The sequence below is a fragment of the Dermacentor silvarum genome, chromosome 5 (genome assembly GCF_013339745.2).
Source record: "Dermacentor silvarum isolate Dsil-2018 chromosome 5, BIME_Dsil_1.4, whole genome shotgun sequence".
Lineage (NCBI taxonomy): Eukaryota > Metazoa > Arthropoda > Arachnida > Ixodida > Ixodidae > Dermacentor > Dermacentor silvarum.
The window spans coordinates 114,203,027-114,228,690 of NC_051158.1; the positions used below are offsets into that span (position 1 = coordinate 114,203,027).

The 25,664-nt window shown below is 47.0% G+C and overlaps 1 protein-coding gene across 3 annotated transcripts in view; it reads right to left on the bottom strand.

The window, feature by feature from the left end:
- The window catches only part of LOC119454348 (zinc finger protein 135-like), a 267,008-nt gene that overhangs the window by 30,034 nt on the left and 211,310 nt on the right, over nt 1-25,664 (bottom strand). The window contains exons 1-2 of one of the 3 annotated variants that reach the window (XM_049668380.1): nt 17,481-17,680; nt 4,185-4,391 (exon numbers count right to left, since the gene is read on the bottom strand). The exons of 1 other annotated variant lie outside the window; for it this stretch is intronic. In XM_049668380.1, the coding sequence (XP_049524337.1) occupies nt 4,185-4,377 (193 nt within the window). In that variant the 5' untranslated portion in view covers nt 4,378-4,391; nt 17,481-17,680. Of the gene's footprint in view, nt 1-4,184; nt 4,392-6,371; nt 6,824-17,480; nt 17,681-25,664 lie in introns of those variants that run through there. One more of the 3 variants, XM_049668381.1, reaches the window with a different exon arrangement.

Sequence of the window (25,664 nt, forward strand, 5' to 3'; positions counted from 1 at the left end):
ACAAAAAGGAGATTCGATAATAACCGGATTCTGGGATTTTATAAGCCAAAACCACGATCTGATTATGAGGCACGCTGTGGTTGGGGCCTACTGATTAATTTTGACCACCTGGTTATCTCTAAAGGGCAACTCTGGCTATTTTTCGCTGATGGGGCTTCAGCACCCCCCGCCCCCGGTAATTTTTTTCGTGCCGGCATACACCGTCGACCAAAACTACCACCGACACCGGGAATCATTCTGGATTCTGTCTACAATGTCTTCTTCATGCTCGAAAAGACATTTCGGCCCGAACATTGCGAACACCCTTGCACCTGGAGTCACGTTATATAACGCAAGGAGCCCCATCCGAGCACAAACTTTCAAGGGCTTTTCGATAGCGAGCGGGCGTGTTGCGGCATCTCGCAGCGGCCGCGGAATGTACGGAGCGCATGGATTTCAATTACGAAACTTTATGGGTATAAAGTTCTCATACACTTTTGACGCGAAAGGTTCACTGACATTTCCAAAGGCGTGCTTTAAAAGATTTTCAATTCTGGAACTTTATGGGGTTAATGCTCTTATACACTTGGGCCAACATGCGTGCACTGGAGCCCTTGTGTCCAAGCCATTCCAGAAATGAAAGCACGCGCTCGCAATCTTCCACACACACAAATACTAAATATCACCGTAGCTGTGAGCTACCAGCTGATAATTTTCTCCAAACATTTTCAGGAAGCGTGCCCAATGTGATCGATCAGCTGGACCAGGGCTGGCAAAGTAAAATATGAGAAAACAGAAGAAAGTAAACGGCCTATTATTGAGGAATTTGTTTTGCGGGCGACAAGGTCTTCCTCTCCGTGGCCACAGGGACAGTGGCCCTATATGGATTTAAGCATAGCCCCTGCTGAAAATACAGGTATTTTCAGAGCGTTTCTTCGCATGCGAGCTGATTGTGGAGATACATATCTGAAGAACCATTTGGAAAGTTGCCCCAGTAATGCCTCGTATTTAAGCCCAGATGCACAAAACCAAATTATAAAATTCGTGGTGAAATTATCAAAGAAAGCCTAGATGCAAAAGCAGGCTGCTTCTCCATACTTCCTGACAAAACGACGGACATCGCTGGAATCGAACAGCCTACTGTTTGTGCAAGGTACCTAAACAAGTATGCCAACGACATCGAGGGAGTGTTTTAGGTTTTAGCACCGGAACAGATGCCCATCTCTCATTGCGACTGCAGGTTCTATGTAATTGTATAAATACTGCTGCAGATTCTAGTCACCCTTTCAGTGACCACTGCCCGCGCAGAGAATATTTTTTAACAAGCGTTTACTAAAAAACTACTTGCGCTCTACAATGTCTGTGGAACGCATGGTTAGGCTGGCGCTTCTATACACCCACAGAGACGTCGACATAAACGTGTCCGAAGTCATTGACCACTTCGCTCAACTTCCTTGCTGAGAGAACTTTGTCCTTTAGATAGCGAAGCAGCAAAAATCAATGCAAGTAAAAAGCTCTGTTCCGTCAGGTCCATAAGCTCGTGATTATGAAAACGTATGACTGTTCGTTAGCTTTTAAAACCGCAGAAATTTTAGCCGTTTATTCTAGCAGTAAGCATCATGATCAAAATTATCATGCGAATACGAAAATTGCGAGGACATCAATAATCAATTTTGACCGCCCTTGCTCATTGAAAGCCCGGCCCACGCAGCGTTTGCAAAAACACACTCGATATTGGGTAGTTCAACTTGCCGCATCATCTGTGGCTTTCGTTTGTCCTTTTCTTTCCTTTTTAGCTACCTGCTTCTATTTCTTTTTTGAAACGAAGCAATACCCTCCTTTCATTTTGGGTACAGAAGAATTGTTGCCGCTGTGCAGGCAGTTAAATGACACATTTTCGTACTGATTTCTGCATTATTCCTCTATTATTCTACCCAGCATGGCACTGTCACGACCACCGCATGGCCCGAGTACATATCACGATTTCTGCGATCATAGCTTTTGAAGTATTCTAGCACCATAGCACGATGCACGAACGGTGGGAGTCATGAAATATCGCGGCGCGCAAGCACATAAAGAGCGCAACTGCCCACGCCGGCCAACGCTTGGTTCCCGATAACGGCAGATAACGAAACTTCAGGTAGCGGACGGCGCCGGCATGGTGGGCACACACGGAGACCGTGGAATGTGAGGGAGGAGGGCGGCTGGGAAGCGGATTTGGCCTCGGCAACTCCTCCACTTCTGTGGCTCCCCTCGCCCTCTCTCCCAACTCCCTCGCAGCTCCCTCACCTTCGACACTCTCCGCGCACGCCGCCCCCGCCGCCGTGCCGGCACCAGCATAGCCCGCTCCCTGAAGTTTTGTTTCCTGCCGTTATCGGGAAGCGAGCGTTTGCCGGACTGGGCCTCCGGTGCTGCATTAAGGGGTCTCTTCAAAGCTTTTGCTCTATGGCGGTGTCGGAGCAATGCCGGTCAGGGGAGCCAGCGCGTAATTTGGCGCGCTGCTGAAAGCATTGTCAGTCCGCGGTATGTTCGAATTAGCCGTCGCAAATGCTTTCGCATTCGAATTACCGAGCGTTCTCGCCCGTTGGAATACACATAACTTTGATGGGACCACAGCGTCAGTTCGAATAAACTGGCAGTTCGATTTAAGCATGTTCGAAGTAACGAGATTCGACTGTACAATTACCCTATGGAGCACGCAGCAGAACCATGGCAGAGTCAAAATATTTGGGCAGGCCCAGAAAATTCGCAGTCCGAAAAGTCGATCGGCGAATCTATCATTATTACATTTTGAAAACTAAAAGAGTTGAATTCCTCTTAGTGCCAGTAAACATTTTGCAAACCATTTTGCAAATATCATGCTGCAACCGCATGCACCTGAATTGCCAAGGACAGGTTGGGTCTTGGTCAGGTGTTGCAAAATACCTTTAGCACAATCTTCCTGTGTTTGCCATGCATACTGTGAAATGAAATCAAGTTTTCTTTTTGCAGTCATCAAAATGAACAAAGTGTCATCGTTTTTGTCACTGCTGTGGCGAACACGCCAACTTTGCAAACTTTGTGCAAACACAAGTTAATACTGCTAGGGGTGTCATGTCAGGGCTCGACTCTATAACTGCACTTGAAAACGTGATAAATTGGGTGGAAGCGTACAGGATTGTGGCATCGCACCGTTAGGTTTCTGTGAATACAAAACAAAACAGTGCAACTATCGATTTTCACTGGAAGCTTTGTTGTGCAATGGCTACCCTGTTCACAGTGAACTTGAAGACATTGTGGTGGAATTCTTTTAAAAGCAGATTCAATTCATTGCAAAGTTAATTGAATTGCTCACTAATGTCTCGTTTCTCAAAGTGAGAAGGCTTGACTTTTTGCATAAGCAAAGGTGGCTTAGCTTGTAGCACATTATAACAAGACTGCTGCGGAAGAATAACCATCTGCTGGAATAAACTGGCAATACAGAACAAGTCCCGTCGGACACTGCAGTCTTAAAACACTCCACAAAAAAACCTGAAACTATTATCGGCTGGACAGGACCAAAACGAGTGAATGGCGAGCAGTCACCTCAAGACGCCTACAGGTCAACTGAAGTGATCACTCATGGGCCCAGTGCATACTGCTCATTTCGCGATGACAGTGTTGCGCATGCCTAGTCCTGCTTAGTCATCACCGATGATGTGCTGAGGGATGTCGTGACTCAAAGATGTCCCAGAACAAGTATCCTGACAGTTCCCGTGCAGTTTTCACCTCCCTCAATGAATGAGCATATTGACAAAACAAAGTATGTTTTGTAGTTAACTGCTTTACAGAATTATGTTTGAATTTTATTTACCTCAAACACAGGGGTAGACCTACATACCGCATTGATCTATATTCACGTTCTAACACTAATACACAGATCAAGGCAAAACGACTCACTGGGTGCAACGTTATTGTAGAGCAACGTAAGGGCTACAACACCAGGACAAGAGGGCTGTGGATTAAGCTCCGCCATCTAAGGTGCTTCAATGTGCTCACTAGAGCATTATTTTTGCATTTTGCCTCAATAAGTATGTAGACAGGAATCACAAACCTGCTACTTCGTCCTCAGCGGCAGAAGGCCATACACACTTGAGCAAGTCGTACCAAGCTAAGCAGACTTAATTGGCCATTTACTACACTTACACAAGCAAGAGAATGTAAGAGAAGTGCCGGTCACTGCCCACCTGAGGTAGCGCTGAACTGATCAACAGTCATCGTGGTCTGTATGCTCCTCGACACTTTCCATGCTTGCAAGGAGCACCCGACAGATTTGTCAGCCAGAGGCAAGCTGCACTGCGTGCCAATCTCGAGTTGATTGACGACCTTGGAAGGGGCGTGGCATGTCGTTTTGGCAGTGATACTTTCAGCTAGGCTCATCGCATTTGTAAGGCCTGCAGAAAATAGGTGCAGTGATTGCAGTGCTGTTACACCATCGAGAAGAAGAGGTAAATACAAGAATATAATAAATGCAGGGGCACTTTGCAATGCACAGCCACAAAACACAAAATAATCCTTTCGGTTCAGTATTCCTAAACGGCTACAAGGGACAATCCACATTGAATACTCGAAAGCAGAGCAACTAATTTTTTGAGGAAGGCTTACAACAGCAGAACATATTTCAGGCACTTTTTAATCTCATGCATTTTAAATCTATTGGTGTAGTCCAACTAATGAAAAGTGATTACAAGATCCTGGGGTCATCACCATCAGCCTATTTTATGTCCACTGTAGGATCCCCAATCGCTCAATGTCTTGTGCCAGCTGACACCATCCTGTGCTTAAAAATTTTCTATTTCATCACACTATCTGGTGGTCTGCTGTCCACAATTGCACGTCAGTTCATTGGTACCCATTCAGTAAACTGACAGATTGTCGATTACCTGCTCTACACACTACATTGCTTGCCAAAATTTACTTTCATAGCAATAGCACTCTTTAAAAACTCCGCACCAAACCTTTTTCCCGCAAACTTGGGTCACTGGGTAGTCTATGGTCAAATGGGTAGAGCATCTAGCTGCTGTGTAGAGGGAACTGGGTTCAACACGAACCGATGCTCCAACTTGGGTCACTGAGCATGTAAGCTCTTCAACAAACTTCTTTGACGCCAAGTTGGGCCAATGCGTAAGTGGCACTCGGTATGTGCCATTCTTCAATGACCCAGGATAGCCTCTCTCAGTGATCTCCAATCGCCCCTCTCATGTCATCTACTTTTACCCTGACTGTGTCTGGCTTGGCTGGCCTATTTCCTTTTAACTAATTTGCTCTTTCTCTCTCCAAATTGAGAACAATCTTGGACCTCTCTAACCTATGACCACTGCCATTTAGCCTACCTTAACATTGCAACATCATGCACTATGCTAGGCTCGGCACAGAGCATTTCATTTCTGGTTTCTCCATTAGGGCTTTTCCAGGTCCACTTCCTGTTATTCCGCTTCCGGAAGAAGGTATTCACAATTCGGAGGCGATTGCTTTTCATGGACTCTACCAACATGTCTTGTCTACTATTTCTAGAGTTGATGCCATTACGAGTCGCCTGTTCTCCCACCCAATTTCCCCCCACTTTTGCATTAAAGTCACCCATGACACAGTACACCGAGTTTGCACCTTTCTCATTGCTAATTCGACATCCTCACAAAACTTACATTTCTCATATTTCACTGGAGGTTGGAGAGTAGGCTTGTACTACCTGTAGTCTATTAACCATTATTAAGATGACTGCTACCCTTTTTTAATACTGCCGCGTTGTAGCTACAGTGAACAACCAAAGTGGCAAAATGCGTTGGGCAAAGCTGAGCCCCACAAACAAGTAGCACTCAATACAATGATAGCGGCAAGCACACTCATCGATCATCGAAATATGCTCTGCCGGTCAAGCGCATCAGCTTTCATACATGACTCCTCGAAGGGTCCAGCATAATCGCTGGTGCCTTCGTGCCTTCCAGAAAGTACTACACAATTGCTATCGTGCATACGATCTGATTACACGAGGTTCAGTGACAACAGACAGAACTAGTGATAACATTAGAGAAACTTCCGATACAGAAAGGTGTGTCTTAAGCTGAGTGACAACACTGTAACAGAGATTCGCCCTTGGAAAACGTTCTCCAAAGACTGAAACTATTTATATACTTGTCAATAGTGTAGAATTAAATGTTGCCTGCTAAGTCCTTGTGCATTAGAAATCCTAACTCATTTTCCCTTTTATCTAAAAGACCTCTGTAGCAAAGGGCATGGTCGGTAATCAGCTCCGTGTAAGCTTCCCGTTTTTCAAACCTCCTTATGGCCAATTATATCTCAGCAATGGCTGATAATACCTCATAGAACCCCACTAAGCTAGCTTCACTGGAGAGGATTCACGTGTTAAATGTTACCAGGTTCAATTTTCGGTGACAGCCTCTCAAGATCAGGAGAATCTTCGCACCCTCTGCCACTTTGCAGGTCTGACCGCTGCCTTGGTCAGGTGCTTCGCAGCCGCACTGGGTACGCGCTGCTCTTCACTGCACGACTTTGAGGGGACTTGGGTCACTGTGCACGTGTACTGAACCATGACCTGGGACTGCTTGCAAGGACCCCTAGGAGGCATTAAGGCCGATGTGATGGTTTGTTTCAGCCATAGGGATTTCAATGCAGCCCACTTATAACAGTATCAAAAAGATCAATCTTACATATGGTCATCGTTATATCTGTACTGCTGTAAAGAAAAAAAAAAAGAAAAACTGCTAAACATGCAGTTGTACCTCCAAACACAAACTTGCCACTTGTGCTAAAGAGAGCTATTGTAGACCGTAGGCTCTGAAAAATTAAATGTTTATTTATGGCTCTAAACAGCGCGTCGAGCATTAGGCATGCTAAAATAGAAATCTGCACTTGCTTTTGCGGTAATTTCATGTTTACAACTGCAGTGTGCATCACATCCAGCTGCTAGGCGAAGATTGGCGGCAATCCTTAAGGGGAGATGCTTCAAAAATTATATATTTCTTGTTTTCCCTCGTTTTTGATAAGTTTAGTATCTCTGCTGTTTTGAAAATAAAAATCAAAGCCGAGACTCAACTGGAAATGGGTTAAAATTGTGTTTAAAGGGTACAAGGTGGCTCTTAAAAGCCCAAAAGTGAGCCGTCTTCTAGCATCTTGCAGCCAACAACACACGGCCGCTCAGCATTGCGGATCACACGAGGAGCTCGACCAAGCCTCATTCTCCCAATAACCATGGTTGCCCGGGCTGTTGTGGTGCAAGAAAGAATAAGAAAAAAGCATGTGTTTGCCACATTTTTCCAGCACAACGACTTTTATTTTCAACTTTCGAATTTAGTTTTTCGAATTCGGCGTGGCTTGTACTCTGGTAGCAACTGCGTAGTTTGCGCAGTGGCGTGCGCCGTATTTTGCAGACGATCTGCAGATGCGACGACTTCGGTGTTTTGGTCGGCTCACGGTCGGCCTGCCGCCGCTTGCATTGCTGCTCCATCCTTCTCGCATGGCGCTCAGCAACTCGATAACGAGAAGAACCCGGTACCTGCATTGCGCGCACAGAACCCGTAGCAACTGCCAGAGGAAGTCAACCCAGTGCGCTCCGTGTAGCCATAGCACCCAATGCGATTTTAATGGCAGTTTTTCCGAGAAAAAAAAAGGTAGATAGGTCGCACCGTTCCATAAGATGGACCGAAGAAAAATTCAGAAAAGAACCGCGACTTATACACCAGAAAATACGGTAGAAAAATTGCTAAGGTTTCGGTATAGTGGCCTTCCAATGTTCGAATTTTTCACGTGTATTAAATATTAACAGCGAAGCTGTTAAAGCCAGCCGTAATTTGTGGTGCGTAGCCGCGGTAGCCATGGCGACACGGAAAAGGAAGAGGAGCAGACCGCGTGCGCATGCACACGGTCTTCTCCTTGCCAGCTTTCTGCCTTCCCGACCCCTGCCTTTCTTCTCTCCGCAGCACGCTGAGCCAGGAGAAAAAAAAAGGCGAAAGCTTGAACTAGGCCGCGCAAAGCTCAAGACACAGCGAAGCTGGCCAATTGATATCGAGCGGCTAGCCTCCAACACGTTTAGCGTCGGCAAGTAGCAGCGTTCTTGGCACTGTGCCAACCTTGGTTATCCTGCCTGCGTTTGTGGCATGCCAGGAATGCTGTCGCTCTTGGCATCGACGCGTCCAGCACTAGTCACGCGAAATGTTGCCAATGTGTTCGGCGTCGGCAAGCAACAGCGTTCTTGGCACTGTACCAAACTTGGTTAGCCTGCCTGCGTTTGCGGCAAGCCAGGAGCGCTGCCGCTCATAGGCACCCTGTGTCCAGCACTAGTCACTCGAAATGTCGCGAAAGGGAAGGTACCTCCGAAAATGATCGCTCAAGAATACATTCCTACATGCGTAGTTAAGTTAAACCAAGTTAAGACCTAGCTGCAGCCAAGTTCATACCTAGCAGTAGCAGCCAGTAAGCTTCGCTGTGCCTGAGCTTTGCGCGACCGAGTGCAAACTTGCCTGATTTTTTTTTATATGCACTTCCTACTTAGTTTCTACAGCTCAATTGATGAAATGTGAACCATCAGTGGTCCATACATCATCATCATCATCAGCCTATATTTATGTCCACTGCAGGACGAAGGCCTCTCCCTGCGATTTCCAATTACCCCTGTCTGGCGCTAGCGTATTCCAACTTGCGCCTGCGAATTTCCTAACCTCATCATCCCACCCTGACTTTCTGCCGTCCTCGACTGCGCTTCCCTTCTCTTGGTATCCATTCTGTAACCCTAATGGTCCACCGGTTATCCATCCTACGCATTACATGGCCTGCCCAGCTCCATTTCTTCCGCTTAATGTCAACTAGAATATCGTCTACCCCCGTTTGTTCTCTGATCCACACCGCTCTCTTCCTGTCTCTTAACGTTACTCCTAAGATTTTTCGTTCCATCGCTCTTTGTGCGGTCCTTAACTTGTTCTCGAGCTTCTTTGTTAACCTCCAAGTTTCTGCCCCATATGTTAACACCGGTAGAATGCAATGATTGTACACTTTTCAACGACAGTGGTAAGCTCCCAGTCAGGATTTGGCAATGCCTGCCGTATGCATTCCAACCCAATTTTATTCTTCTGTAAATTTCTTTCTCATGATCAGGGTCCCCTGTGAGTAATTGACCTAGATAAACATATTCCTTTACAGACCCTAGAGGCTGACTGGCGATCCTGAATTCTTGTTCCCTTGCCAGGCTATTGAACATTATCTTTGTCTTCTGCATATTCATCTTCAACCCAATTCTTGCACTTTCTCGATGAAGGTCCTCAATCATTTGTTGTAATTCCTCTCCATTGTTGCTCAATAGGACAATGTCATCTGCAAACCGAAACTTGCTGAGATATTCGCCGTCGATCCTCACTCCTAATCCTTCCCAGTCTAAGAGCTTGAATACTTCTTCTAAGCATGCAGTGAATAGCATTGGAGAGATTGTGTCTGCTTGCCTGACCCCTTTCTTGATAGGTATCTTTCTACTTTTCTTGTGGAGAACCAAGGTAACTGTGGAATCCTTGTAGATATTTGCTAAGATATTCACGTATGCCTCCTCTACTCCTTGATTACGCAATGCCTCTATGACTGCTGGTATCTCTACTGAATCGAATGCTTTTTATAATCTATGAAAGCCATATAGAGAGGTTGATTGTACTCCGCAGATTTCTCGATTACCTGATTGATGGCATGGATATGGTCCATCGTAGAATATCCCTTCCTGAAGCCAGCGTGTTCTCTTGGTTGACCGAAGTCAAGTGTTGTTCTGATTCTATTGGAAAGTATCTTGGTGAATATTTTATACAATACTGAAAGCAAGCTAATGGGTCTGTAATTCTTCAATTATTTAATGTCTCCCTTCTTATGGATAAGTATAATGTTGGCGTTCTTCCAGCTCTCTGGTACACTTGAAGTTGTGAGGCATTGCGTATAAAGGGCCGCAAGCTTTTCAAGCATGATATCTCCTCCATCTTTGATTAAATCTACTGTTATTCCATCTTCTCCAGGCGCTTTTCCCCTGGTCATGTCTTTCAAGGCCCTTCTAACTTCATCGCTAGTTATAGAAGGAGCTTCTGTATCCGGTTTATCACTATTTCGAATGAAAGTAGCTTGGCTGTTTTGGCTACTGTACAGGTCAGTATAGAATTCTTCTGTCATCGAAATTGCTGATGATATTACCATGCTTATCTTTCAGTGCATACATCTTGCCTTGTCCTATGCCTAGTTTTCTTCTTACTGATTTCATGCTGCGTCCATATTTTACGGCTTCCTCAATTTTTCCCACGTTATAATTTCGAATATCCCTTACTTTCTTCTTGTTGATCAGTTTTGACAGTTCAGCGAATTCTATCTGATCTCTTGAGTTGGACACTTTCATGTTTTGTCGTTTCTTTATTAGGTCCTTTGTTTCTTGGGAGAGCTTCCCTACAGGTTACTTTGGTGCCTTACCTCCCACTTCAATTGCTGCTTCTGAGATCAATCAGCCTAGTTACGGTTTCATTCATTAGCTCTATGTTATCTTCATCTTCCTGTTCTAAAGCTGCATATTTTTTTGCGAGCACCAGCCTGAATTGGTCTGCTTTCACCCTTACTGCGTCTAGGTTGGCCTGTTTCCTCTTGACTAATTTCACTCTTTCTCTCTTCAAATTGAGAGAAATCCTAGACCTCACTAACCTATGGTCACTGCACTTTACCTTACCTAACACTTCTACATTCTGCACTATGCTTGGATCGGCAGAGAGTATGAAATCTATTTCATTCCTTGTTTCTCCATTAGGGTTTTTCCAGGTCCACTTCCTGTTGGTGCGCTTCCTGAAGAATGTATTGATTATTCGGAGCCTGTTCCTTTCCGCGAATTCCACCAACATCTCTCCTCTTGCATTCCTAGAATCGATGCCGTAGTTTCCAATTGCTTGCTCGCCAACCTGCTTTTTGCCCACTTTTGCATTGAAGTCGCCCATGACTATAGTAAACTGAGTTTGCACCTTTCTCATTGCCAATTCCACATCTTCATAAAATTGTTCTATCTCTTCATCATCGTGACTGGAAGTTGGGGCGTAGGCTTGTACTACCTTCATTTTGTACCTCCTATTCAGCTTTATTATGACGACTGCTACCCTCTCAGTAATGCTGTAAAATTCATCAATGTTGCCCGCTATGTTGTTATGGACTAGAAATCCTACCCCGGATTCTCTCTTATCTGGAAGACCTCTGTAGCAGAGGACGTGGCCGTTAGCACTGTGTAAGCTTCACCAGTTCTTCTAACCTCACTAAGGCCGATAATATCCCAGGCAATGCCTGATAATTCCTCAAATAGTCCTGCTAAGCTAGCCTCAGTCGAGAGGGTGCGCGTGTTGAACGTTGCCAGGTTCAGTTTCCATTGGCGGCCTGTCTGGACCCAGAGATTCTTAGCACCCTCTGTCACGTCGCAGGTCTCACCGCCGCCTTGGTCAGGTGCTCCGCAGCCACTGGGGACTGAGGGCCATGGGTTAATTGTCGGAGTCATCAGGGAGGTAGTGGCCGAATACTGCACCAGGGAGGCCAATTCCTGTTCTGGTGAGGGAGTGAGTTTGATGAAGCTTAGTGGGCCTGCCTAGTTTGGTTGCACCTGAACTAGTATAGCCCCACTAGCTCTCGGCAATATGTATTTTTTTTTTGCCGGTGTCAGGCACCACTCCATGCCTGAAAATGTAGTGGAATGGAGTAGGATTCGAACTTACGACCTTCAGATTTGAGGTCGGGTGTTCTACCTCTACTCCACGCCACCACATAGATCCATACATATGGAAGTTTAATGATGAAAAAGGGGGAGTGGGGAGGCAAGAGGCCTGTTTTACGCCTTGTCATGGTGCAGAACAAGAAGTATGTCGCTTGCCAGCATAAAAACCTCTATAAACAGCCCAAGGTTCGTTGCTCTAGGGTGAATATTAAAAAAAACGTGTCTTCTAGTAGCAACTCAAGTGCACACGAAAGTAATGTGGGACTTGACTGACGACAGTGCATTTTGCGTGAACACCATGGTCGAGGCCAAAGACGGGCCAGCCATAGGCAATCTTGTCACTGCGGCTGCAGTCGTCACACAACGCTGCCATTTGTAGCAACAATGATCGCCTCATAAGAGAACTCTTTGCTAAACAGCGCAGTACTATCTGCACTCAGAAACTCCTGCACTGAAGCGCCACCTGTTTCACCGTCTGTAGCAATAGAGGCTAGAAACAGTTACGTGCTCTCAGACCTCGGTAATGTCAGCGGCTTCCGCCATGTTGGTATCATTACCATAGGGGGTTTCGCTCTGGTGCACAAAGCCCGCCTTTTTGAAACAGTAGTTAACAGTGACAAAGGGTCCCTAACCCTTTTTCCATAGATAGGCACAGCCACTGGGTCCAGCCTTCATGATCACGGCACTCCCAATTTTCAGAATCATCAAGATCATCGAATGCATGAGCTAATACTTCTTTTGAGCCTTGAAAATTTGCAGCATCATCTCAAGCAACACAGTTTTATGCTTTGTTGGCACTATTATTTACAAACTGGGCTGTCCGCTGCTTACGCAGTGAATTTCCTAGACAGTTTCCGCGCTCACTGAGATTGTAGAAAGGGGGGTGCCACCGCGCTGCTTCGCCCCCCCCCCCCCCCCATTTCACTTTTAATCCTTTTTTTTCTTTCACTCTCTCTCTCTCCGGATGTGTATGAAGCGCCATCATGGGCGACGCGGATGCAATGCAGCTGGCACCACTTGTGGTGTGCTGCACCACAAGTGGTGCAGCACACCACAGCACGGAGAGCATCGCGAATGTCGCGATGCTCTCCGTGGATTTTGTAATCTGTGCACAAGCAAGATGCACTGCACGGGAATGGTGGAAGATACTAACTCACATAGGCAACCTCACACAACTCACATAGGCAACTCACATAGGCAATCGTTTGTTCAAAGGGAACTTAGCAATGCAAATGTCAAGCTCAGTCTGCTTTGAAAACATCATCCAGAAGACATAACTTAGATTGTTGTATCTAACATGCAGTCATAAAACGTCGCTGTACATAGTTTTTTAACGCAAATGTAATGAAGAAGAAGGGCCGGTTAGCCAGGTTTGTCCCGCAGTGGACATAAAATTAGGCTGATGATGATGACGATGAAATTAAACATTTTCCTTCAACATCACTGCTAATTATTGTCAATCACAGCAAACAGAACAGAAAGCTTCAGGATTGCTAGCACTACAAGAATTCAAGATTGCAAACGTTGCACCCTGCGTACAACATGGTAAGACAAAGATGGTTTGGCAAGGTAATGGGAAGGAACGAAAACTTCCCCTTCATGGAGGCAACTGATGAACTGTTGCAAAAATAGCTTAATAAAAATAACAGCGACAATACACAGTAATACAGAGAAATATCGCAGGACATGGTGGGTGTGGTTGGAGGAGAAGGGACAAGCATATATGACATGGGAACATCATGTTGACCTATGCTGTGTTGATATCAGCCGGACCCACTTGGTCATAAGGCCTGTTTAGGGGACTTCAGGCATTTAAATGCGATAAAAAAAGAGATAGTTTAACGAAAGATTCATAAAAACACCACGTTATGAACACAGAATGAGAAATTGGTTGCTGTAATAATGGAGGTGAGACAGAACTTTATCAACGATGCATTTTGACCTCCCAAGTTACCACAATGTTAGCAAGCAAGAGTGCAAGCCCTAAGCTCTTGGTGGAAAGATTGCTGGTGCCTTGTTCAGAAAATTATAGTGTGAACTTGTGTGAGGAAAAAATGTGCAGACACCATAGACGATGATGGTCAATGCAAGCAAATAGCCCAAACAAACGAGCGAGCAGGTGAACAAAGAAAAGAACAAGTGAATGAAAGAACAAAAGAGAATGAATGAATGTTCCCTTGCCGAGTCCGACCTCCAACAAACAAGGAAAACGGTAGAAAGAGACAAAGAATGATATTCACTTCAGAAGATGTAATCGCAGCCACACGCCCATGCCAGAATGAAATGCAGAGTACACCACACTGCAACACATAAAGCCCAGAGCAAGTGGCAAAGTTGCAATAATATACCACCATACGAACAATGTACCAACAGTTTCCGATCATAACTCAACAAACACTGACAAATACGAACACTCAAGCATACCTCAAACACTCTACAAACACATGCATACCCGCAGAGCTATTTCTGATATTGTTGAAACCATTTGGGCTATTGTTTAGGCCGACTGGCATTCCCTGTGTACGAGACATAACTGTAGTGTGCGGCAGTACCACGAGATGGCAGCACTGCATCCTCGGATATATAAGCGTTCAATAAACGCGGTCGGGGACTTGCCCGCCCGGAGAGTTACCTGCTGTGTCACTTGCCCGCTCGACATGGTGTCAGAAGTGGGATCGCGTCTCGGCTGATCCCGTACTTGCGGCTTCGACACACACGCTCTGGCCCCGCCTCTCTCCGTCGAGGAAGTCAACTTTCCTTCGCCATGGCTACCAGAACAGGCTCTACCGGAACGCTCGCTGCTTCGTCGGCCGCTGCGTCTCTACATGGCATGGCCCAGCTGCGTCCACCACCGGCGTTTGACTTTGACAACCCCAGATCCTGGCCCACATGGCTGCTGCAGTACGAGGACTACTCGTTCCCCACTGGACTTTACGGCGCTCCGATGGAGGTCCAGGTGCGCTCTATGCTCTACTGCATGGGCCCACAAGCCAGGGTGGTCCTCACGTCCACCACGCTGGGAGACGCGGACCTGAAGGACGTCGTCGCCGTAAAGAAGGCGTTCAACGACCACTTCATCCACCCGCTGAATGAGCTGTACGAGTCTGCTCGCTTTCACCGCCGTACGCAGCAGCCGGGTGGGTCGGCCGACGCATTCCACACTGCGCTTCGGACGATGGTCAAGCGTTGCAACTATTCCTCGCCCGACATCAAAGAGCATCTTGTCCGAGACCGTTTCCTCATGGGCTTGCTTGACCGCAAGCTCTCAGACCAGCTTTGTCGGAACCCGAGATTGACGTTGCATGAAGCGCTCACGCACGTTCGCCAACACGAAGACGCCGATAACGAACGCAAGGCTCGTGATTCGGCTGATTCATCGACGCTTGCCATCGACGCCGCTCGCGTTCGCACCAATGTCGCTCGCGTTCGCAAGGAAAAGCCAGCGTCAGCGTCTCCTGATAGGACAACGCAGCAGCTGTGCCCACTCTGCGGACGCACATCGCATCCTCGCGCCGACTGTCCGGCTCGCAGAGCGTCCTGCAATTTTTGCCGCAAAAGTGGCCACTTCGAGAACGTGTGCCTTAACAAGAAACGCGGCAGCAGGAAGCGCACACCGAAGCCTTCTGCCAGCTCCATCGAGCTACATGCAGTTGCGGGAGAGCGTCCGAACGCGAAGTTGGCAACCACCGATACGCTTTCAGGCGCCCCACCGCTGGATTCCTCTCCCTCCAACCGGGTGAATCAAGTCGAGCTCTTCGTCCAACAGGTCGTCTGCTCCTTCCCAGACATCGTCTCGTCGCAGCTCGAGCACCTGCGCCAGGCCCAAGCCGACGACGGCGTGTGCAGTCTGCTGCTGGAATACTGCGCCAACGGCTGGCCCCGGCAGTCCAACTTGCCTCTCCACGTGAAGAGGTACTGGCAGCACCAAGGGGACCTCAGCGTCTGTGAGGGGCTGCTTCTGAAGGAGTCCCGCATCGTCATGCCGTCCGCCCTTCAGAGCCGCACGCTCGAGCTCCTTCATGATGGGCATCAAGGCATCAACCGGTGCAAAGCTCTGGCTCGGGAATCAGTCTGGTGGCCGGGCATCAACAACCAGATAGAGACACTGGTGTCAAACTGCCCCACGTGCGCCGAAACCAGGGTGCAGCCCTCGGAACCTATGCTGCCGTCAGCCACTCCAACTCGGCCCTGGGAAGAGGTGGGCGTCGATCTGTTTCATTTGAACGGCCAGGACTACGTCCTTCTGGTGGATTACCGGTCACTGCTTCCTGGAGGTCATCAGCCTGCGCTCGACGTCAGCACCTGCAGTGATCAACGTCATCAAGAGCGTCTTCGCGCGCCACAGGATCCCAAGACTGGTGCGCAGCGATAATGGTCCTCAGTTTGCTGCAAGAGAGTTCTCCGCCTTCGTCGATTCCTATGGTTTCCGCCACGTCACTAGCAGCCCCCATTTTCCACAGTCCAACAGGGAGGTGGAACGGATGGTGAGGACGGTTAAGGACCTGCTGCGGAAGGCGGATGATCCATACCTTGCGCTCCTGGCATACCGCGACACCCCTGGGGTAAACGGAGTGAGCCCTGCTCAGCTGCTCATGGGCAGACGCCTACAGACCCGGGTACCGAAGGCATCGCATCAGCTGGAGCCTACCTGGCCGCCGTCGGTCCCATTCACTCGGCGTGATCAAGATAACCGCAGGCTCCAAGCGTCTGACTTCAACAGAAGACACGCGGCTCATGAACTGCGGCCTCTTCAGGCAGGCGAGCAGGTCTGGGTACGGGACGTCAACTCCCCCGCGATCATCATGGGGCCAGCACAACGCCCTCGCTCCTACGTGGTGGAGACTCCCACAGGTGTACTCTAGCGCAACTGGATGCACCTAGTACCAACGAGGGGAGGCCCTGTGGAAGGGACTACCAATACGCCTGGAACTCCCGCGGCGGAGCAGACCGCCATGTCCACAACAACGCCTGGAGCTGATCAAGCAGCCCAAGACCAGGAAACCGCATCGCCTCGGGAAAGCACCTCCTCTGCAGATGCTCCCTGCAGTTCTCCTTCAACGCCACGCTTCTCTAGGTTCGGCAGAAAGATACGCAGGCCGAGAAGGCTCGACCTATGAACGTTTTGTGCCGGACCAAGAGTTCCTCTGTTTTGTGGTTCTTATTTTAACAGAAGGGAGGATGTAGTGTACGGCAGTACCACGAGATGGCAGCACTGCATCCTCGGATATATAAGCGTTCAATAAACGCGGTCGGGGACTTGCCCGCCCGGAGAGTTACCTGCTGTGTCACTCGCCCGCTCGACAATAACCTTAACTAGCACTTTATCCACCATTCACAGGCATTGCTCGTGGCGCAGCAACCGGATCGTACAAATAGACACAGTCTTATGACAATGAGCCATTGAGGACGCAACCGGCAAGTGATAGTGCCCCTGACGCAAAACACGTTGGTAAGCAACAGTAGTCCCACAGGGAAATTGCTCACAGCTGAGGACGATCGTTGGTAGTTCGCAACAAAATTATTACTCTACGACTTATTGTCTCGGGACAGCTGGAAACGAAGTTTTTTTGGATTTTTCTATTACTGCATCTTTCGCAATGGCATCGCGGGCATCAACTGCAATACAATATTATAAGTGTTTTGGCCTACACAATTTTATATGCGGTGATAGGGTGTCATAAATCCTCAAACCACCATTATTGAATCGCCCTTGACTGCAGCAGCTCAAGTTAGAAGCAATAGCACGCCTTGAGCGAACGGATATACATACCAGATTCTGTACTGTCAACCAGCAGCAATCAGCAGCCCTTGCGGGTATTTGTTGTCAAAGCAAGTGATAGGCTAGATCTTGATGGCCACAACTATAGTGCCCAAGAAGGAGCAGCGGGCTGACTCGCCGGCGGAGGCTATGTGGAGCACCGCAGCGGCATAGAATGAAGAACCAACTTAGCGGTGCGAGCGGTGGCGAAGGCTGGGCCTAGTGTGTACTAGACAATGGTTGAGTGGGCCGAACGACGCTCTCCCTCTGGGGCGCCACGTGTGGAAAAATTGTGCGAGGGCGCTGCAGACGAAGTGGGTTGGGGCGGAGACGCGCCCCGCGGCATATTCAACGTACTTTCTCTGCGGGCGCCGAGGCCGATTGCGAATAGTACGGTGTTAAAATAGTGCTTTATTTCAACTGCAAATCTATGTTTACACCATTTTGCCAAACATATATATCTGAGCCATGGCTTATACAGGACGACGTCTTCAGTTTTGCTGTCGTTGTCAAGCGCGTCGTCTGCTAGCGAGCGCGCGGTAGTTGCGCGGACGCTTAGTTCTTCTCGCAGAACGTCTGTGCAGTACTTTTTTTTTTATGTTTTAGCTGCTTCGGTGCACCCACGACTCTTGACGGCCCGTACCAAATGTAGTCTTAGTCAGGTTAAGTGCTGTCTTTAACACTGTCTTCTAAAAGTAACCGGTAATAAGGCTCATATCTGCAACAGGAATCAACGTAAGAAAAGTTTATTGATATCGTGTCATTTTACGTGCGCTTCTTGTTGGTGGAATATCGATCAGGGATAGTGACCGAGGAAAACAATATTGGAGTGAAATAAACCAGGTTTAGTAACTGCGTGGCGTGAAGAATGACCAATGCGTTTCTAGGTAACTAAAGCAAAGGGTGCATATATATATACATATATATATATATATATATATATATATATAAGGGAAAGAACATCAAATATTCTAAATCCCTTAATTGAAAAAGTGAGATCTCCCGACCGGAATAAGCGCACGTGTTTGCAGTAATAAACACACTTATTAGTGAATTTACTGTACATAAAACTCTCATTCGCAGAAATTGTATTCATAGCAGGCACAAACATTATATATATATATATATATATATATATATATATATATATATATATATATATATATATATATATATATATATACATACATACATACATACATACATACATACATACATACATACATACATACATACATACATACATGGTGGCCCAAGTATCATACAGCAAGATTTTAAAATGTGCAAATCGAGGACGCTATGATAGCGTCCTCGATCACCCGCACCGGTGCGCCTTGGTGCGCACTTTCATCCTCGTTCAACCGCACCGGTGCGCACCGACCATCCTCGATCACCGGAAGCGCACCCTGTTGGGGCGGTTTTGCGTTGCCCCGTCTGGCTAGGGTGGTGTAGTGCGGCCCGTCAAATATGCATCGCAAAGCTTTTATGAAATTGTGAAAACTGATGCTAGAGTCCTTGCTTTGTTCCGATTTACATGATGGCACACAGCAATATACCACTATGTGATCGTTTACGTGCGTTATCCCATCTGTAATTAACTCAAGCAAGCTGCATGTAGCTAAAGCTAAAGTTATATGCCTTCTGCAGTGTCTGCAGATTCACGCAGTTTGTGTGTGGTCTGCGTATACATATCGTCTGCGTGATTCTTTTAAATGTCCTTGATTAATTTAAATATCAACATATCAAGTTCTTTATTATTGTATTTCTTTATTACTCCATTGTACTATATTTTATCCTATGAATCTTCTGGTAATCAGATTTTATTTTCCTCTACTGCGAAGGCAACGGGAGGAAATGTTATCGTCTGCCGGCTGTACTCGTTGTTTTCCTTTCTTGCACCGCTCTTCCTACTGTACCTCGTGATTGAAATGAGAAGCAATCATTCGCAAATTTTGTCTGGCACCGAGAAAATCGGCGGTGCGCCGGGGTGCAATCCCAGCAAGCACCGCGGGACGCGCGGCGCGCGCGCGCACCGCCGCCGAATGCGGAACCGCGCACGCTCAGGCCCGATTGCTGCGGTTGCACGGAGTTGACGGAGTTAACTAGTCGAGATGTCGGCAATGAGAAAGGAAGCGCTGCTAGTTGCCGCAATCGATGAGCTTTTTTCAAGCTCGTCTGACAGCGAAGACGACATGCTGATCGACCTCGTCCAAAAATAATGTGGTGAAGAGCGGCCGAAAGTGAACAGGTTCGTTGAACGGGTCGTCAGGCGCCTCGACGACACCGGAGTACGAAGATTATTTGGCTCCCCAACTTTGTGCTACTAGAACTTGCTGGGAGCGGGCCGCGGAAGCGCACCGCGTTGCGTTGCTGACAATATGCTCGACTGCCCGCGCGTGCGTTGCTAAAAACGAATACTTACTCGCCATACAATCGTTCATTTCATCCACCAACATCGCCACATGATGTCTCTTGCCATTAATTATAAAATCCATTGGTGTGTGCTTACATCCAGGTATGTCGGAGCACGCAGTTCGACAAGGTTCGAGTGCTTGCCACGGATGCTCTGCACCTACAAACAACAAAATGTGCGCGCGCGCGTTTTGCGCACGTTTTGCGCGCCAGGGGCAAAGTGGCGCTGCATGCAAGCATCTGCACGGGGTGCAGTTTTGTCCTCGATTTTGACACTCCGCAGTGCGCCACCACCGCGGTGCACAGCGCACCATTCTGGTTTCGGGGCAACCCCGGGGCAAGGTGATCGAGAACGCTATCATCACGTGACTCGATCCTAGGCACTTAGGGACACCATTTCCTTCCTCCATGAGGGACACGATCATTTAGGGACTTTTGAGCACGACCTACTGGATGGATGGATGGAGGCTAAACCCTTTAAACCGGGCGGTGGCATTCGCCACCTAGCCATGACTATTAACATATTTTGTACAACTCTTTTGAGAAGGCGCGATGGTGGCGCCAAGCGACGACGGCATGCGACGGCGTCGGTAGGGTGGCTAGAAGTCGGCGTGTTCGTTCTCTCGCCCGCACCGAGCGCGCGTTGTTCAACATTGCGTGTGTGATTGTGCTTGCGTTGCTTGTGTATTGGTTGTAGGTTCTGTGTTACTTGGCGGAAAGCCGTGAGTAGTGATCGTGTGGCAGTGCGGCTTTGGCCTCGGTGAGCTCTGGCAATACAGAATCTGCGACTCTGCGTTGTGTGATCCGTGTTTCTTGACAACGCGGCGTTGGTGACGATTGAAATGTCGAAGTGGCGTAGCGCCTCGGCAGCGCCGTTCAGCGAACCACGATGTGGCGTCGCCGTGTCCGCCTTTGCTTAACGGACGTCGAGGGATGTGCTGATCTCTACAAGTCACAAAAAAAAAAAATGTGACTGCGTCGACCGCCCACGGTTCAGCACTGGATGTGTGGTTTCAGTACTGTGCTTGAAACGAGCGGTGCAGCTGTGGTGCCCTAATTTCGCACAATTGAGACGCGTGCTTTTGTGCAAAAAGGGCAACAAATCGTATCTTAACCCGCTGAGGCGATGCTACAATGTCAACAATGCCGTTCAAGTTTATTATGATGGTATTCTCTACAGCAAGCATGTTTTAAGCAAGCAAGCGTGCACTGCAGCTATGCTGTGATTATAGCCTCAACTCAAGAATGTGGCGTTTGCAGAACCCTTATGTTTGTTTCTGCTTTGAAACAAGCTGCATGTTAGGATTCTCACTCACTGCTCACACGAGAAATAGGGGTCCATCATGTGGGTTGAGGCTCAGCAGGAATGTGTGGTGAGGGGGTGTGGAGTTGGTGCCTGTGTCAGGTGCCTCACTGAATTTTGTAATTCATTGGAATAAGCTCAATGTAAAAGGACACACCGTATACCTGATGGCTCACTTTTACAGACATTACCGTATTGGCATGAATATGCCTTTTTTTCTTTGAAATTTCTAGCCTCAGGACGTGCCTCGCATTATATGCTGGTTCATGACACATATAATCGCAATAAATTTTTCTTTAGGAGAGACTAAAAGCCGCTCGTTGCATCATATTTGTGGCTGTGTTACTTGCATGCAAATCCGGCACTTTCAGTGCCCATTGACGGAGGAGTGCAGGACTGTGGCAGTGGTAGCAGCACCAAAGCAGCTGCCCAAATGGTATACCCTATAGTGTTAGATTTCTTGTGCACATGGGTGTACTGTGAAAACACGTGAAAGGAATTCCACAGTTGCTGCAGCATCACGTCTGGCTGGATCTGTGAATCACCGAGCGGTTGTTTGATCACATGTCTGAATTTCTGTTGTCACTGAGCGGTTGTTTGATCATTAGCTTAGGCTGTCTGTTTTCTACATAGTATATTGCAGCAGTGGCGTCAGAGCAGCTGCAAAAATGGGATTTTGCTGTACAGTTGTAGGTTGGTTGCTTTTCTGACTGTTGCTTTGCCATGTCTGGTGAATGCCTTGAACGTGAACCACATTTGGATGATGCTTGTGAAAGTATAACATGCTCCGTGTATGTAAAGAAAACTATCACACCGGTAGGTGTGGTGGAGTGACTGATGAAATATAAGCTGAAAAAAAAGTTCTCGCAAAATCTGGAAGTGTTCATGGCGCTTGCCATCAAAAATGTGTGACAATCCAAGCAAACAGACAGATAACCTACCTACCCTGAAGAATATGTAAGTGATGCTTCAAGTTGTCAACTTAAAAGCTTGATATAATGACGCCGATCAAGGAAAGAGTTGAGATTATATAGAAGGATTCAGTGCAATTCATGTTTAATCAGCTTGGCAATCTTGTCAAAACGACCAAATATAATTGTAACTTTTAAGCTATTGCCATGATAACGTGATGAGGTTGCTGGCATTAGTTGGTGCTTGGGTAACAAAGCATCACAGGTATGTGGTGATTGAGCTTCTAAAAGAAAATTTGGGTGTCACTAAAGATATCTAATCAATTGAAAACATAAACCACTGAAAGAAGTTGAGTCTGCAAAGGCAAATGGCTACAGCTATATTTGCACAGTAATAGAAAGGTGGTAATCGGGCTGTCACAGACCCCGTGAACGAGGCACAGACGCCGGACCAAATTCCAAAGCCGACTTATCAGCTTCCGAAAATAATCCCACGAAAGCAAGGACAATTAAGAATGGGCCTTCTGGTGCGCCAGCGAACGCCAGTTGCTGTCCAAAGACCGAGTCAGAGCCGACAGTTGTCAAAATACAACAAAATATACACTTCACACAAGGCAGTTACATACACACTTGCACACTTAGGCTAGACACAACACAATACAAATCAGATGGGTATTTACAAAACACAGGAAAATAATTAACGACAAGCACCAAGAGTCCAACACGTACATTACGAAATGAAAAGCAACACTAAGTGTCCAATCGTATTCACCCGTGCTGGTTGGTTTTGGAGTCGGGTGATCTCGGCGTAGCTCGGGGCAAATCTCAAAGAAGGAACTTCTTCCGGAAATGCAGACGCTCGATGAACTCGTCGACTAGCTTGCCGGGGAATCCCCTTCTTCCGCAGATGCTCGGTCTTCACGTTACATCACTTCACCGGTGCGGACTGAACTCCACTACTACTTTCTCGCACGGCGGTTATATAGCTTCTACAGGCGTTCTCGAACTTTCCTATCGGAGTCGTGCTCTCGTAGCATGGCCAAAGCCTGGGAATCTTCGTCTTCTCTCGCACCTTCGACCGCCGCCGTTGGAGCGTCGTCGGGGGGGGTGATGACTCTTCCGTTGGCGCACGCTCACGCTGTAGCAATCTCTTTCTCGACTCGCCGGGTGAGAAGGTGTCTCGGCGCGCGCGTGTGCTCTCACTCTCTCTCTGGTTACCGTTGCCTCGACGTCCAGACTCCGTTGGTCACGTCGACTGTTGAGGCGTATGCGCTCTCCCCCTCTGTTGAAGCCACCGCGGGCCCGGCGCGTTTCTTTCGCTGGCTTGCGTGACACGCGGCGCGCGCTTCTGTGACACGGGCTGATGGTGCACAGGTGATGAATGTATTTTATTTAATTTATTTTACAAGTACTGCCAGCCTTGTTACCAGGCCTTAGGCAGGAGTGTGCGTTTGAAACAAAACACGAGTATGAAATATAGTCAAACAAGCTAGCAGACACTGAACAAGAATCTGCATAATAAACAACACAAGAGAAACCTTTTAACAATCATGATTTGACGGGTAGAGACGAGGGATGAACGCTATGGTTTATTCACAAAGTGCAGAAAGAAAGGATGAAACTGTTGGACAGTCAACAGTTGTGGCGGGTAATGCGTTCCATTCGGAAATCGTTCGCGGGAAAAAAGAATCTTTAAATGCGTTGGTCCTGCAGGAAAAGTCTCTAACCTTTTTGTTGTGATAAGAGCATGTGCAGCGGTGGCTAGCCGGTAGAATATATAATGTTTTATCTATTCCTAATTGATTATTATAGAGTAAGAAGAAAAATTTCATTCTGTCCCGGTAATGCCTTATTGAGAGGTTTTCCAGTTCTACAGCTTCTAGAAGAGATGATGGGGATGTGCGCAAGCTAAACGAATTGAAAATAAACCTAGCTGATTTTCTTTGGACTTTCTCAATTTTAGTGATGTTAGTTTTTGTGTGCGGATCCCAAACAATCGCAGCGTATTTTAGAAGGGGTCGGATGAATCTTTTATATGCTAAAAGGTTTATTTCAGGTGAAGCGTTTCCTATTGATCGCCTTAAGAAGCCTAGTTTCTTCACTGCTTTGTTATAAATGTATGTTATATGTTCATTCCACCTAAGATCTGATGTTATTACTACTCCCAAGTATTTGTACGTAGACACGACAGATAAAGACAGGTTGTTAATGCTTTAAGTAAATGTTAGGGGATTCTTTTTGCGAGTAATGGTCATTGCAACAGTCTTTTTGAGGTTGATAGTCATCTGCCATTTCGAGCACCGTGTTTGTATTATAGACAGCGAGGTGTTTAAAGCTTCCTGATCATTTGAATTCCGTATTTCGTTGTATAAAATGCAGTCATCTGCAAAAAGCTTTATCCTGACGGGTATGTCACTGATGACATCGTTGATAAAGACAAGAAAGAAGAGCGGCCGTAACACTGATCCCTATGGAATACCCGAGTCCACAGTTGCGGGTGTCGAAGCTGCATCGTTGACTTGAACACGTTGTTTCCGTAATGAGAGGTATGCTTTAATCCAGTTAACTAAGGTGTCGTTCTTTAACATGGGTTTTAGTTTAAGCAGTAATTTGGAGTGAGAGACGCGGTTAAATGCTTTTTCAAATTCGAGAAATATTAAGTCGATTTGGCTTTGTCTATCTAAAACTGTCGCTAAGTCGTGAACTGTTTCTACGAGCTGAGTTACGGTAGAAAAACCTCGCCGGAAACCATGTTGTCTTGCGTCAATGATTGCGTTGTCGTTAAGAAAGGTGGAAATGTGTTTGAAAATTACATCTTCGAGGGTTTTTGCGAATGTGCAGAGTAAAGATATTGGCCTGTAGGATGTGAGGAGAGACGGATTTGCCGTTTTTGGTATGGGGATGACTTTCGCGTACTTCCAGTCGGTTGGTACTTCCGCGCATGACAGTGATTTCTCGAATATTAAGGTTAAATACTTTGAACACCATTCGACGTCTGGGAAAGAAACGCATTCGGGATTCCATCAGTACCGGGCGATTATTTAGCGTCGAGGTTAAGCATAAGTGCTAACACACCTTCCTCAGTAATTCTGATATCACCAATCGGCAGAATATGTTCATAGCTAGAGAACTGTGGGCTGATACCGTCGTCACGCGTAAACACTGAGCAGAAATATCAGTTGAGCGCATCTGCGGTTTCGGCACTGTCGGTTAAAAAGGTATCACCAATACAGAATTTGGGAGCAGCTTTCTATTTTGGTGATAAGTGCTGCCAGAACTTTCCTGGGGATGAGAGAAGGAAATTTTTTAGTGTTATTTTTTGGTAGTATTCTGCTTTTTTTATTTTATCAGCTAATAATGTACGCAAGCCAAGAAGCCGATCGCTTGCAGGAACAGTTGGGCGTTGCTTGAGTTGTTTTCTTGCCTTTTTCAGCTTCCGTTCTATTCGTACTATTTCTTTTGTTACCCAAGGATTGCGCGTCCGCAGCACTTTTCGCTTCACAGGTACAAAATCACGGATACACTTCAGAACCAGGAACTTGAAGTAGCCCCATATATCATCAATACAAT